The 16,228-nt window shown below is 40.1% G+C and overlaps 1 protein-coding gene across 1 annotated transcript; it reads right to left on the bottom strand.

Annotated features, from left to right (window-relative positions):
• Nucleotides 1-5,238: 5,238 nt before the first annotated feature.
• On the bottom strand, nucleotides 5,239-7,643 carry LOC114295327 (pentatricopeptide repeat-containing protein At4g18520, chloroplastic). Its single transcript, XM_028239554.2, has one exon. The coding sequence runs from the start codon at nucleotides 7,548-7,550 to the stop codon at nucleotides 5,688-5,690; it is 1,863 nt and encodes a 620-aa protein (XP_028095355.2). The 5' UTR covers nucleotides 7,551-7,643; the 3' UTR covers nucleotides 5,239-5,687.
• Nucleotides 7,644-16,228: the final 8,585 nt, after the last annotated feature.

Below are 16,228 nucleotides of genomic sequence, written 5' to 3' on the forward strand. Positions count from 1 at the left end.
ACAAACACATGAATGAGCGTGAGCAATAGCCAAGTAAATAATATTGAATACATAAGTTACATAAGCAATATGAAGAACAACATGCTCCGAACGGCCTTGGGCCCAATGCATACTTCTGCTTAACATATATATACTTATACAAAATTCAAATCAAATGACTGTAGTTCCAAACTATAGCGATCCCGGTTGTCCCTTTACTGTTCTGTTGTATTCCAGACTCGGTTCCGTGGAGTTGGTAATTGTATCTGTCTTGTTGTTGTCCTTTAATTCCATTTGTTTGAGTTTTAGGATGTGTTGGGCATGTTTCGAACAGGTGGGTTGAACCTTGGTCTGAAATCTTGTTGCCAGGTTTTTGGTCGTTCCGCTCGAGCGGGCCTTATTGCGCTCGAGCGGAGAGTGCACACTCCCAGTATTTCGTGTCCCTGCAAAACTTCTGCAGGTGTGATTTTTACGCTCGAGTGGGTTTCTTTACGCTTGAGCGGTAACGCTCGAGTGGGTACTCTGGCGTTCGAGCGGGTAGTACTTTTTGGTGTAAGTTCTGGGAGGGGGAAATCCACGCTCGAGCGGACTGGTTTTCGCGTTCGAGCGGATGTACTTTATTCTTGTGTCTTGGCGCTCGAGCGGGCCTTCTTGCGCTCGAGCGTACCTAATTTTTTGTTCTTGACGCTCAAGCGTTGTGTTCTCCGCTCGAGCGGGAATGACGTATATCAATTGGCAGCTGGGCATTTTAAAATCACTTTTTACATTCTCTCTCTCTCTCTTACTTTCTATAAAGCTATTTTGAGAGCTCCTCTCTCTAGAAACTCCATTCTCTCTAGGGTTTGATCTAGTTAGAGTGTCTTACTATCTTCCGGCTTTTGTAAAAAGTGTGTTGATCGTCAAGGGCTTCGTTTTGATCCGAGAATCGTGGTGTTTGGAGCATTTTCACTTTCTTCTCCTTCTCCGTTTGAGCTCTAACTTCGAGGTAGGGATATCCTACTCCTTCTCATGAGTTTTGCCTTTGAATTTTAGTATTTTGATGAGTTGGGGGTTGTTGGGTAATTTTGAGAAAGTGTGGGCCTTTGTGTAATTTTACAAAAGTTGGGATTTTGTTTATATGAACTTATATGCATGTTTGGCATAGAGAAATGAGATCAATATTGAATTATTGGTGAAAATAGAACCTTAGGGTTGTGATGTTAATTATGAAAAATACTTTAATTACATTGATAAATTAATTGGTATGATTAATTTGAAGAAAAGAAGAATTAAATTGAGAATGTTGGAATTGGATGTGTATGGGATTAAAGGGTGTAGTTTGATTCGTTCATCGCTCACCTAGTTGAAATGTTGATTATATATCCATTTTGTGCATTTATTTTCAGTATAGAAACAACTGCTTTGGGCTATCGGTGGAGGATAGTCTTGATTGTTGTAGACACTGCATGATGATTAGGCAAACTAAAACTAATCGATTGAGTATGCTATTGAATATAGCAACGGGAATAATACATTAATTCTATGCATTGATTGATTGTATATGATCTATGTTTATATACATGTGTTGTGTGGGAGGAGATGGGAGATATATTCCACGGTTTAGGGGAAGATAGGGGATGAACCTCTAAACCAAATTTTGTGTGACATTGATACAACACTACAATGTGTATCAAGTGTTGATTATGGAAGTGTTTGAATTGATTTGATATAGCACTAAAATGTATATCGTTATCAATTGTAAAATATAGAAGTGATTCTATGTTATGTTGATACAACACCGAAATGTGTATCTTTCGTAGAGTGTGGAAATGGTTTATGTGTTATTGATACAGCATTAAAATGTGTATCCCTCATGAATTTTGAAAGTGTTTTAAAGATGAGTCTAAATCTCATTAAGTTATTTGGCTAGATGTTGAGCCTTGTTTTCAAACTCTATCGAAATGTGATATAAATGGATGTATCTGTGTAGACCATCTATCAACTGCTAATCTTTTAGTCATTGTTCATGGCTGGTTTAGTGTATTTCTACTGGGCTGTGGCTCACCCTTTATGGGACATCATTTTCAGGTACAGGTAGCATGCCACCTCCAAGGACATAGCTTGAGAGGCTAGAGCCAGACATACTGTTTTGTTGTTTGCTTTCTTTTGATGTATTACATGTAAATTCAAGCCAAGGGCTTAATATGTATTGAGTTAGCACTCTTCTTTTGTAACCAAGTGTTAACTTGGAAAGCTATAAGCCCATAGGGCATTTGCTTTTATTGTTAACATGTAATACTTTTGTAAGGAACTACTCTGATGAATAGAAGGATGTTTATCTTTTATACCAATGCATGTCTAAGTTGATGGGTTTTAATGTTATTATTTTGAGGGCGTTACACGAACATACTGGCCTTTAGCCCAATCAGATTCCCATTCATGTCAAAACGGCCTTCGGCCCATTCATTTATGTCAGAACGGCCTTCGGCCCATTCATTTATGTCAGAACGGCCTTCGGCCCATTCATTTCTATCAAAACGACTTTAAGTCCATTCGTTTATGTCAAAACGGCCTTCGGCCCACTCATTCATGTCAAAACGACCTTCGGTCCATTTATTTCTATCAAAACAACCTTCGGTCCATTCATTTATGTCAAAACGGCCTTCAGGCCACTCATTCATGTCAAAACAACCTTCCGTCCATTCATTTCTATCAAAACAACCTTCGGTCCATTCATTTAGGTCAAAACGGCCTTCGGCCCACTTATTCATGTCAAAACGACCTTCGGTCCATTCATTTCTATCATGTCAAACTTTTGTCCACAATCCCAATTAGCAACTCATAAAGCTTATAAGGGAAATAAACCATTGGACAATGACAAGCTTTTAAACATCAATATTACTCACAGTGATTGGCTTGTGGATTTGCCTTGGAGCTTGACCCTACACATTTCATGAACACAAAAGGGTCACTAACAATTCAATCCGTTCCTTAAGTCACATATTCCTCTTTAGGTTTTATTCTTATCTCATTAGCTCATTTACAATGCTTAACATATGCCTAAGAGTGATCACAAGTGAAAGAGAACGGAAAACGAAACACAGAACGCATGAACAAAATTTCACGAAACAGGGTCCTCGCTCGAGCGTGGACTTCCCCGCTCGAGCGGACCCAAGAGGCCTGCCAAAGTACTGGTTACCTCAAAATTATGCTCGAGCGTGATTTAGGGAGCTCAAGCGGAATGCCTGTCTACAAAAGCTCCTCGCTCGAGCGTGAAATATCTCGCTCGAGCGAACATCCAACTCTGTAAAAAGTGCTGGGAGCACGAAATTTACGCTCGAGCAGAGGTTCTCCCGCTCGAGCGGACCTCAAAATTCTGAAAAACTCAGAATATGTCGTTACAAAAAATATTATTGTCGTTACAAAAAAAAAAAAATGATTTTTGCGATACAAAAAATTTTAACCCAAAAGTTGTTGGTTGTCAAAATTATAACATCTACATTTTCTTTGAAATATTTTTTTCTCAAAAAAATTTATTTTAATTAATCACAAAAAATAAACAACAACAGCAACTAACAACAAAACATTTCCTTTAACTTGCTGATTTTCCCGTTATGCAGAACGTGTTAGAAGACACGCTGTTCCAACTTTCATGGAAGCTTAAAATTTGAAACTTTGACAACTTTGACATTGTCACTTATGCCTTTAGGCCATTTACAAATTTACCCTTTTCTCGGGGGGAAACAAAAAAAAAAAAAAAAAACCGCCAAAAAATTGTGGTTTTTTGCCATTCTTTGCGGCCTTTTGACGACTGTCATCGTTTCAAAGGGGTCAAGAAAAAGCAGCCAATTTTAGCACAAACTCCACCAAAGGCAGGTTAACTAGACGAGGTCACGAGGGTTTTCTAGGAAGTATCACTTTCCTAATTCACAAAATCAAATTAAATTAGATAAATAATAAAGTAATTAAATTAAAACAGTCCCATTAAGATAAATGCAGAGATTATCCCATAATTTTGACTTTGTGATAAAATATTATCATATTGTACAGCTTACTGAGAATAATTTATTTCTAAACAAAAAATTTAATTTGGTTTTTATCCCATTTTCAGATCCCTTTTAAATGAAAGTAGCTCTAATCCAATCCATGAGCAAAATTATGTATAAGCCCCCCAATTAAATATGCCATATATTCAAACTTGGCCCCTGTAATTTATACAGTTAATAAATAAAACCTTTAAGATGAATCAACAATTAACGCAAAAGATTCACTATAGCCTCCCATAACCAACCACTCCATGAAAATATATAATTATCTGAACCTATTAGCAGTATGACTAGTGTCAAGTAACTTGATAAAATCTAGAGGTGACAAAAGGATGGATTTGGAAGGGTTAATACGAGTTATACATTAAAACAATTTAATTCAATTTTTGCTCATTTAATAAATGAGTTTAAGAGGGTTGGGTTGAATTGAGTACGACTCAACCAAACCGTGTACTTTTATGAGGAGGTGGGGGTGGCACTGGCAGTAGAGCAGTGGTGGCAGGAGGATGATGGTTGGAGTGAGGTGGCCAACAATGCTAGAGACCTCTAATTTAGAGGCTCTAAACACACCTCTAATGAGGTGGAAAAGGCAAAAAAACAAAAACAAAAACAAAGACACAGCACTGATGTGGCAGTGGGTGGGACCCACTACCACATCACTAGTGGTACCTCTAATTAGAGGTCCCAAGCATTTTTCGTGAGGTGGCAATAGTGGGTTCCCTGCTTTATATGGCTTTCTAATTTTTTATTTTATTTTTTATTTTTTAATATATCCAAATCCAAGCAATGTTTAAGGATGTCTTGCTCAGCAATGTTTATAGAGTTCCAGGGAAGTTGGAAAAAACAGCCTTTAATCATTAAACTTCTTCAAATGAAACTTACTTGCTGATCTCAAGATCCTCTAGGGAAATTAAGAAAACTAAGACAGATATGATACATTTGCATTATGTTTAGCAGACAGCAGCCTTAACCAAAAAAAAAAAAGCAGACAGCAGCCACTTCTACAATACAACCACCGGAAAAGAAATTATCAAAATTGGTAAGAAAAAGAAATGGTTTGATTTTGAAATACTGGTCTGTGCTATATGCTAATTGTATTTTTAGCAGAGAAACATCCAGATTATATAAAACACACAAACCCGATAATCCAAAATGCAGCTAAACTGGCCACCTGCGTTTCACATAGAATATTCCTCAAAGGCGTGAGATATCTGTGAAGGATGAAATGATGTGGGGTTAAGGAAAAAATTAAGAAGATAATTTCTATACACAAGATTGAAATCAATCAACCTATAATCTGTTTCCCTTAGGGTGCAATACTCATTTATGGACAAATTTCTAATGTAATGAATTCACATTACATCAATGATACATGAAACATCACTGTACAACAACAAGTGATTTGGTAATGTCACAAGATTCTCAAGAAGCGGTGTAGGACAAATCCCCCGCCAATGAATGAGAACTGAACTGAACCTTTTTTCCCTTTCTGTCTTCCTCTCCCTAGGAAGGAGGGCTTCGCATAGGGAGACAGCTTCTCATACTGATTCACTGTTATATGTTTTTTAATCCGACATTCAATCTATATTCCACAATTTAGTCAATAGATCTTGATCAGACCAGCCATCTACGATTCCATTCAGAATTCCAAATCAAAAACTGGAATTCTGTTATCATGAAAGATCAAGTCAACTGCAAGCAATGCTTAGGTGCAGGCTCCACATTCCAATCAACATCTCCACAAGCAGTAAGAACCGTTGTAAGTATGTAATCATCCACCTCAACTCCCTCTGCTTGCATTCGATACATGAGCTTCAAAGCCTCTCGGCATAACCCATTCTTTGCATAACCCATAATCATAGCTTTCCAAGAAACCAAATTCCGTTCTGGCATGCTATCAAAAACTTGAATTGCCTCCGAAACATACCCACATTTTGCATACATAAAAATTAAAGCGCTGCCCACATACACATTAGAGAAGGCTGGGGTCTTGTTCACAGAGGAGTGGATCAATCTCCCTTGATGAATATTTTCTAGTTTGGCACAAGCTTTCAAAGCAGATGAATAGGTAAATGGGTTTGGCTCAACACCTTCCCCTAACATTTCTTTCAAGAATTCAAGAGCCTCGGATTCGTGGCCAAGACCTGCACAACCAGAAATCATGGCAGTCCACGAGACTACATCTTTTAAAGGCATTTCTTGGAGGATCGTGGATGCAACAGAGTACTCCCTACATTTGCAATAGAGCCACACAAGAGTGCTTCCTATGTAAATATTGCTTTGAGTTGAATTCTTGACTAATTGAGCATGAACTTCCTTTCCCAACGCCAAACCTCCAACCGAGCCACATGCCCTGAGGATGCTCACCATGGTCAAGTTGTTAGCAAGTATTTTACGTCTTCTCATTATCCGAAATAGACTTATGGCCTCCTCACTAAGTCCATTCCGAGCATACCCTGCTATAATGGAAGTCCAAGTGACTGTGTTTCTCTTCCTCATTCCATCAAACACTTTCCTAGAGTCCACAATCTCCTTGCATTTCGAATACATATCGACTAAAGAAGTCCCTATAAACACATCATTTTTGAATATCTTCTTAACTACGGCCCCATGTAATTGTCTCCCAAACTTCAATGCCGCCTCATCTCCACAAGCCTTCAGAACACTACAAACTGTAAACTCATTAGGGGAAAATCCTTCAAATTGCATTCGTGAGAATAACAGAAAGGCCTCCTCTGTCCACCCATGCTGTGAGCAAGCAGTGATCATTGTTGTCCAACTAACTACATCGTGATTTGGCATCCGATCAAACGCACGAAATGCACCTGATAGATCACCACATTGTGCATAAAAGTAGACAATTGCACTGTCTACAATTAAATTACTCCAATTTCCTTTTATTATACAAGCATGAATTTGTTTCCCAAGCTCATAATCTAATCTCCTACTGCATAAATTTAATACACACACAAAAGTCTTAAAGTTCATCGCCTGAACTCCTCTTCCAATATTTTCCCTGAAAAACACAAAGGCTTCATCATCAAGCCCAAACCTTAAATACCCATTAAGAATAGCAGTCCAAGAAACAACATTTCGTTCCGACATTTTATCAAACACCTTACGCGCAGCAACTAAATCCCCAATTCTCGCATAAGCACTAATCAAATTGTTATCCACAAATACGACCGAGCTCATCAAACACTTTATAACAATTGTATGTAACTTCCTAACTTCTTTTACTCTATCACACAACTGAAGCTGGGAAGCAAGCACATCAGAATCACCCAATTGATTGATCAACGAATCATTAGGGAAATTGGGTTGTGGGTCTTCTTGGGAGCTTGAAACATTGGGCAAATGGTTTGTTAATGGTGGATTTTTGGAAGAAAAAGAAGGAAGATTTTGGGGGTAATCATGGTGAGAACTCTTTGGAACTGTAGTTTTGAAGTTTTCTGAGTGGTTTGGTGATTTGGGTGGTTGAATATAGGGAAGGGAAGGTGGGTGAAAGAGAGTAATTTGGGGTAATATGAATGTTGGTGAGAGCATTTCACTCAGTCGCTGAGTTTGAGAGTTGGAAATTCAGTTTGGTATGTTCTTCGCCGCGCCAAATTGTATCAACGACAATGTTCAGGCTCTGTTTGGTTACTACTACAAATATATGTTTGGTCAATTTTTTAGAAATTGAATTTTTTATTTTTCAAGTTTTTTTATTTTTAGTAAATATTTTAAAATTTTAAGCAACGTTTTTATTTTTTTAAATACACTTTACTTAGATGTATCTAAATAATAAAATATTTGTAAAAAAATATTTTAAAAAATTAATAAATACACAAAATAAGAAAAATGTACTAAATTTTCATATTTTTGGTATTTAGTGAATTTTTTTTAAAAAAATCAAAAATATTATATTTTTTAAGTGTATTTATGTTATGTATGTCTAAAAAATTTTATAAAAAATTGCTTAAAATATTAAAAATATTCATTGAAAACAAAAAATACGAAAGTAGAATTTTTTAAAATGTATTTTTTAAAAATCAAAACCAAGCAAGCTGATTATTATTTGGCGAGTGTTTATTTAGGTGGGGAATTTTTTTTTCTTTATTGTATTAGCTTTTAGTATAAAGTCAAGAGTTCACTACAAAAAAATTGACTTTTTGTGACGGTAAAATACCGTCGCTAATACTCCTAATGCCATCGCAAAAACTTTTTGCGACGGCAAAATGGCTTTTTGCGACGGCAAGAGGGGGTCGCAAATGGAGGGGTCGCAAAAGAGTTTTTGCGACGGCATTTTTGCCTTTTGCGACGGCACTGTGCAGTCGCTAATAGTGTTTGAAATTTCTTGACTTTTTGCGACGGCACTATTTTACCGTCGCTAAAAATATTATTTGAGACGGCAAAATATACCGTCGCTAATAGTCTTTTTTTTGTAACGGCAAAAACACTATTTTTGCGACGGTGTGGTGCCGTCGCAAAAAGTATTAAAAATATGAAAATTTTTATTTTTTGCGACAATGTAATACCGTCGCAAAAAGTATTAAAAAAATAATAAAATTTCTATTTCAAAGAATAAAATTTCTATTTTTTGCGACAGTTTAGTATCGTCGCAAAAAGTAAAACCTGTAACAAAATCAATAAAAATAATAAAATTTTTTGTTTTTTGCGACAGTGTACTGCCGTCACAAAAAAGAAAAAAAAATCCTCCTATAAAATTATTAAAAATATTAAAATTTCTCCATAATAATATAAAAATTCCTGTATAAAATAACAATTTCTTCATAATAAAATATTCTTCCATTCATAATTACACATCAACAAAATTATCCCACTACATAATATTCCATAATTATCCTCCGATAAAATTTAAAAATATAAAAGAAATAAAAAAATTAAACACAATATAAATTAATATAAATTACTTTTTGGAAAGCCTAAAAAATTCCATAATTTCATAATGATAGTTTGTACACATCCTCATTCATCAAAACTCACGAAGAAATTGTCAATCTCTTGTATGGTTTTGCCAAGCGTGTCTTCAAGGCTGCCAAAAATGGCAACTGATGATCCTTTGTTATCTAAAATCAAAATACATGTAGCATTCATCAGCCTTTTCTCTCTCATAGAACCAAGATTTGTGATCATCAAGAAGCAGAAGATCAACATATTTCTTCAACAAACACGATGTCAAATATGGATTGCACTGCAACGAAAACATAGCAATTAGATGAGAAATATTGTGAATTTGCAGAAAATCAATTAACAGTAAGATGGTGCTAAAGACTGCAGTTAAATAAAATAAAATAAAAAAGATATTTGTCACTAGATAAATTTCACCATTTTTTTCACCTACGTGGATCTACACAACAAACACCATATGAACACGTACGACACACCCCAGAATAAAATGGTACCCCCATATACGCATGGCATTTGTTGTATGGATCCAAATAGGAGGTGTACGGGGAGGAAATAATTCTCCTCGTATAATCCTGTTGACCAAGTCCACGCTCCTCCATACGACGTCGCTTTGTCACCTGAAAACACAAACGTGAGCTAGCCGGCGGGTGTGTGCCGGAAACCTCTCCGATGCCTAAGTCAGAAAACTTGACAAATAGACAAAGCTCAAAGTTCTCAGAAAGATTGTGTTCAATTACCTCCTCCAAGGTGTTGCTTGTGAGCTTTTATAAGTTTCATATGGCACAATCCTAGTAGGACTTGTATTTCTCCATACAGAGTCCTCCTAGGATTCAATCTCCTAAGGATAATGCTTATCCTTTTACACCCTCCCCCACTGCTTAAACCAAGTGGGATGGTTTTCTTTATGGCCGAACTTCCTTTTGACCGAAGTAAAATTGGCTATACCGAGCCACAGAGGGCCGAACTATCCTTAGCTCGGTCTTCTCCTCCAACTCTTTACTTCGGCTGCCCTGTTCAACCTTGATGTGCTTAGTTCAAACTTCCAAGTAACAAGTTCTGACCGACCTAACCATTGTAAGTCACGACCGGACTAATTCCGACACCGGCCTTCCCAGAACATACTGCGACCGGACTAACTCTGAGACCGGCCTAACTGTGAGTTGCCTCCAGACCGGAGTAATTTTACTCTTCCTTGGGCCGAAGTAACGATCTCTTCTTGAGCCGGAGTAATTTCACCTCCTTGGGCCGAAGTAACTTTGTCTTCCCAAGGCCGGAGTAACTTTGCCCTTCTGGGCCGGAGTATCTATTGCGGCCTTCTTACTTAGTCCTCCGCGTTTTGGGCCTCAATGCCCAACTCTCAGCTCGGCCCAATTTTTCCCAAAAATTACCCTCTCAATTGCCCCTTAATTCCATCTGCATAGCATGATCGGGATTACCAGCCTTCTGGCCGAGCTAGAGTTTGTTACGCTTTTCCAGCCGAGCTAAAAATCCTTTAGCCTTTCCAGCCGAGCTAAGTTTACCTCGGGTATCACTATATCCGGTCAAAACGTCTCTTCAATCACAGCGACTGTAACGCTTCCCATTCTAGTGACACGTGGCAAACTCTGATAAGCCATGGCCAACTGTCACGCCGCCCTACAAAAATTTCGTACAGTTCCCGCCCCTTTTTGCCGCTTCTTTCTCTCTCATTTTTCACAAAAGAACCATTCTACCTTTGGATCATTCACTTACATTCTTCAAATTCTTCGTCTTCTCTCTGTGGTTCTAACTGTTCTTCCATTGTTCTTGAAAAGGCTGTGGTTTTGCTGCCATTCTTCCTTCCTCGTCTTTGTTTCCCTCTGGTAAGTCTGAAAAAACTTGTTTTTGCTTTCTTCTTTTCTGTTTTCCCTGTCTTGGTGAAGCATGCTTGTGTATACTTTTTTTGTTTTTGCTTCTGTATTCTTATGGAAAAATGAATGGAACTTGTACGTGTATGAACTGTTATGTAGAAAAACCAGTTTTAGATCCAAAATCACATTGCAACCGAACTAGGATCCTGTTTGCCCCAAATATGTAGATTTCTGTAGTCACTAACCGAACTGGAACTTGTAGGAATATCAGTAGTTTCTTCTGAACCACTCTAGCCAAGATAAGTTCACCGAACAAGCTTGCACTTACCGAACTAGGTACTTCGGTCTCCAACCGAGCTAAGACCTTGGGGCCAAGCCGGCTTTCTTAGTTCTGAAACCGAACTCAGAAAGCCACCCCTAGGGGCTCAGCCGGAGTAACTTTCCTCACACCGCAACCGATTTAGGCCTCGGGACTAAACCAGCTTTCTTAGTTTTTTTTAGACCGAACTCAGAAAGCTGCCCCTAGACGTTAAACCGGTCTAAACTGCTCAAAACCGAGCTAAGAAACCTTCTGATGAGCCGAGGTAGAACCAGCCCACTAAGCCGAAGTAGGATTTGTATATCTTGCTTATAATTTGTAGCGCGGTCCAACGATCTGTGCTTAACCCCTTTGTTTTCTACTTTGCAGACTTAGGTTGCCCAGGCACTCCTGCGTGTGCTCAACCGAGCTACTGAGCCTAGTTTTTGTACCGAAATAATTTATTCATAAATTATACAACAAATGGGTAAGTATAGATATTTAGTCGAAACCCCTGGTGGCATGGCCGAATTTAGGCAAGATTACCAGATTCCTAATGACGTCCATCTGACGTTGGCCGAAAAAGATGCTACCCCCTGGAACAATGAAGGCTTCGTTCCCTTTACCCTTCAATCCATAATAGAAACCGGACTACGGTTTCCTGTCCAACCGCTAATCTGCGAATTTCTTAGACAGACTAGGTTATGCCCCACCCAACTATCCACCAATACATATCGTATTATAATGGGGATAGCCGCATTAAACCACCAAACCGGACTAAATCTTGGTCTGGCCGAGATCTTTCATCAATACTCTATTGGCTCAAAGAATGCTGGGTGGGTCTACTACCTCAGAATTCGCCGCCGTCGAGAGAAGATAATTAAACACACTCCGGACAAAGATCTTAATGATGATGATTTCTTTTGGGTCTCTGAGAACTTTGAGGATTTTCAAGCTCAAATTCCTGGCCGACCTATAAATTGGAAAATGGGAGAGCCTGGTAATTTTACTTCGGTCTTCTGCTTTGTGTGTTATCTCGGTTGTTTAGTCTATTAGCCGAACTAACACTTCTCTCTTTTTTGCAGATTTCGCCCATCTCCATTCCTTGTATAGCTATCCCAACCTCGGAGTTTTGCGAGCCGCATTCCGGATTAAAGAAAGAGATTGGGCCAAGCTTCTAAATTTTGAGCCGACCTATCGCTACAGCGGTCGCCGAAAAGCAAGGGTGACTGACTTCCTTCTTGAAGAGGCACCGGAGCCGGACCCAACTTTGCCCGAGATAAGACTTGTCCCTCTAACCGCAGAAGAAGAGATGGCGAAGAGGAGCAGAGTCAGGGCCCTTCTAACCTCGACGACCAGAGCCGAAGTACCACCGACGGTTGAGGTTCAGCCTGCCGTTGTGGCCCTCCCTTCTCAACGACCTTCTTCATCTCGGCCCTCCAAACGCGCCCGATCTACACCGACCGAACAGCAACTTGTTGATGAGGTCGAATCCATCCCCCAAAGTCCTCAACCTTCAACCCAACCGGAGCAAACTGACCGACCTGAATCTCCGAAGTGGGCTCCCCTGCTGACCTTCAACGACCGAGATATCAAAGCCACTGATTCGGTCGTGGCCGAAAAAGATCATCAATTGGCCTTTAACTTGGCCAAAAGTGTGTGCCTCCCCAAGGATATGGAGCACCACTTAAAGCAACTAAATACTGAAATGAAGTCAATCCGGGCCACATCGAAGTCCATGATCTTGGTAAGTAGCTCTATCTGTTTTTGTCGCCTAAATTTTCCAACTTTTACTTCGGTTCTAAAGATATCTTTGCTTTGCCAGGCCTTACAAAAGAACAATGTTACATACAAGAAAGTTCAAGAACTAAGGAGAACTACAAGGCAAGCAATGGCAGAAGCCGAGGCAAAGGCGGCCGGACTAGCGGAGGCCGAAAGGAAACTGGCCGAGCTAGAAGCCACGAACAACCGTCTTGCCGATCTTGTTAGTTTGGCTGAAGCGGAGAAGGAAAAAGCGGCCATTGCTATGAAAGATAAATATCTGCGGGAGTTGGTGAAGCTTGAGAGGAGGAAAGACGCCGAAATAGGCGAATTAAGAAAAAACATGGAGGAAGCCGAAAAGGAGGGCTATAAACAAGGTTACAAGAAGGCCGAAGACGCCTATGTCAAACAATGTGACGCTGCAAAGGAGCTGTTCTTCAAATGCGGCTGGAGGGCGGCAGTGGAGAAGCTCGGTCAAGATCAACAGACCGAGGTCTTCAACCCTCCAGATTATTTTATACCGAAGTCCCTGGCGGAGTACGCGGCTGCTCTGCAACAACAGTTTTTGGAAGACTCTGACTCTGATGATGCCTCTAATGAAGATACTCCGGCCGAAAATGTGGACCAGCCAGTTCGGTCGGTGCCCACTACTGAAGACCTAACTGTTGATCCTCCCAGTGGAACCGTAGCCGAAGTGGCTCACCCTAGTGTGAATGAGCTCCCTCCAGAGACCGGTCTTCAAGTTGATGCCGATGCGGTTTTCGACGCTGAAATTGATGAACTTTTCTCTTGATTTTTTACTTTTTCTCCTTTGTAACCGAACTAAGCCCCCTTGTAATGACTTCTCTTTGAATGAAAATTTTACTTCTCTTATTCCGGTTGTTGTGTGTATGCTTGCATTTGTAATGTCTTTCCTTACTTCAACTGTTGTTTCGGCTTTGGCTTTATAAACTATTCTGGCCAGCCAACCACTCCTTAGCCGACATACCTACTTTGGCTGAGGAGTATACAGTGTTGGTTTAATCCAGCCAACCACTCTTCAGCCTTACACTTACTTCGGCTGAAGAGTAACAAGAGTTGGTTTATTCCAGCCAACCACTCTTCAGTCATACACTTACTTCGGCTGAGGAGTAACAAGAGTTGGTTTATTCCAGCCAACCACTCTTCAGCCATACACTTACTTCGGCTGAAGAGTAACAAGAGTTGGTTTATTCCAGCCAACCACTCTTCAGCCATACACTTACTTCGGCTGAAGAGTAACAAGAATTGGTTTATTCCAGCCAACCACTCTTCAGCCATACACTTACTTCGGCTGAAGAGTAACAAGAGTTGGTTTATTCCAGCCAACCACTCCTTAGTCATGCACTTACTTCGGCTAAGGAGTACAAAGAGTTGGTTTATTCCAGCCAACCACTCTTCAGCCATACACTTACTTCGGCTGAAGAGTAACAAGAGTTGGTTTATTCCAGCCAACCACTCTTCAGCCATACACTTACTTCGGCTAAGGAGTACAAAGAGTTGGTTTATTCCAGCCAACCACTCTTCAGCCATACACTTACTTCGGCTGAAGAGTAACAAGAGTTGGTTTATTCCAGCCAACCACTCTTCAGCCATACACTTACTTCGGCTGAAGAGTAACAAGAGTTGGTTTATTCCAGCCAACCACTCTTCAACCATACACTTACTTCGGCTGAAGAGTAACAAGAGTTGGTTTATTCCAGCCAACCACTCCTTAGTCATGCACTTACTTCGGCTAAGGAGTACAAAGAGTTGGTTTATTCCAGCCAACCACTCTTCAGCCACACACTTACTTCGGCTGAAGAGTAACAAGAGTTGGTTTATTCCAGCCAACCTCTAAGTTAGTTTTTCCGGCTAACTTATAGTATTTGGTTATTCCGACCAAATGTCCTGCAGCCTGGATCCTTATCCTGGGCTTAGGAAGGGTGTTGGTTTAATCCAGCCAACCTCTAAGTTAGTTTTTCCAGCTAACTTAGAATAACATGTTTGTAATATACGTAAGTTTTGAAAGCTAACTTTTACAAAGAGTAATTTGTGCCAAAAAGAATTTCTCATTTTATTGAAGGAAGAGAAAATTACATGTTTGAAAAAGAAAAGCTAAAGGTAAAATATCTTGAGATTGGCCGTATTCCATGGCCTAGGGATTGCCTTGCCATCCTTGTCTTCTAGGTGGTATGCCCCTTTGCCGGCTAACCCAACCACCTTATAAGGACCTTCCCAATTTGGGCCTAACTTGCCGTCTCCTGGGACCAAGGTGTTTCCCATTACTTTGCGCAGTACCCAGTCGCCAATTTTGAATTGTCTTGGATGAACCTTTTTGCTGTATTTTCTGATTAACTCTCGTTGGTATGAGGCGATGTGGACTAATGCTCTTTCTCTTCTTTCTTCCGCAAGGTTGAGTTCTAGGGCTATGGCTTCTCCATTTAAGTCTGGATCAAAATTTTCGCTTCGAATTGTGGGGAGGCCAACTTCTAGTGGGATCACTGCCTCCATTCCATAGGCTAAGGAGAATGGTGTTTCTCCAGTTGATCGTCGAGGTGTGGTGCGGTAAGCCCATAAAACATGAGGAAGTTCGTCCGCCCACTTGCCTTTTGCTTTCTCTAGCCTTTTCTTTAGTCCATCCAAGACGACTTTATTTGATGCTTCAGCCTGCCCATTTGCTTGAGGATAAGCCGGTGTGGAATTGTAGAACTCTATCTTGTATTCTTCACAAAAGCTTCTGAAGATTCTACCGTCGAACTGAGTTCCATTGTCTGAGATCAGTGCTTTTGGTATGCCAAACCGAGTGATAATATTTTGCCAAACAAACTTCTTTACATCTTTTTCTTTGATTGACGCCAATGCTTCTGCTTCCACCCATTTTGTGAAGTAGTCTGTTGCTGCGAGAAAGAATTTTCTGCCGCCGGGCGCTGTTGGAAGAGGTCCTACTATGTCCAAGCCCCACATTGCGAAAGGCCATGGGCTAGTTAAGGGTAGGAGTTCTCTTGCTGGTTGATGTATTTGGTGCGCGAATTTCTGGCATTTTTCACACTTCTTCACGTATTTCTCTGAGTCTGCTTGCATATATGGCCACCAATATCCTTGTGAAATAGCCCTGTAAGCGAGCGACCTTCCCCCTTGATGACTTCCACATACCCCTTCATGTATTTCGAACAAGAATGCTTCTACTTCCCTGGGATGAACGCATTTGAGGTAAGGCCTAGAGAATGATTTTTTGTATAATGCTGAAGATGGAGATAGCCAAAATCGCTGCGACTTTGCCCTTATTTTGTTGGCTTCTTTTTTCTCTTCTGGTAGGATGCCGTCTTTCAGGAACAGGATGATGGGGTCCATCCAAGAAGGGCCTAATTCTGCGCAACACACTTCCTCCGCTTCGGGGTCTTCTATGCTTGGTTTTGGTAAGA

Source organism: Camellia sinensis, chromosome 6 (assembly GCF_055761805.1).
Source record: "Camellia sinensis isolate YWXY chromosome 6, ASM5576180v1, whole genome shotgun sequence".
In the NCBI taxonomy this organism is placed as follows: Eukaryota; Viridiplantae; Streptophyta; class Magnoliopsida; order Ericales; family Theaceae; genus Camellia; species Camellia sinensis.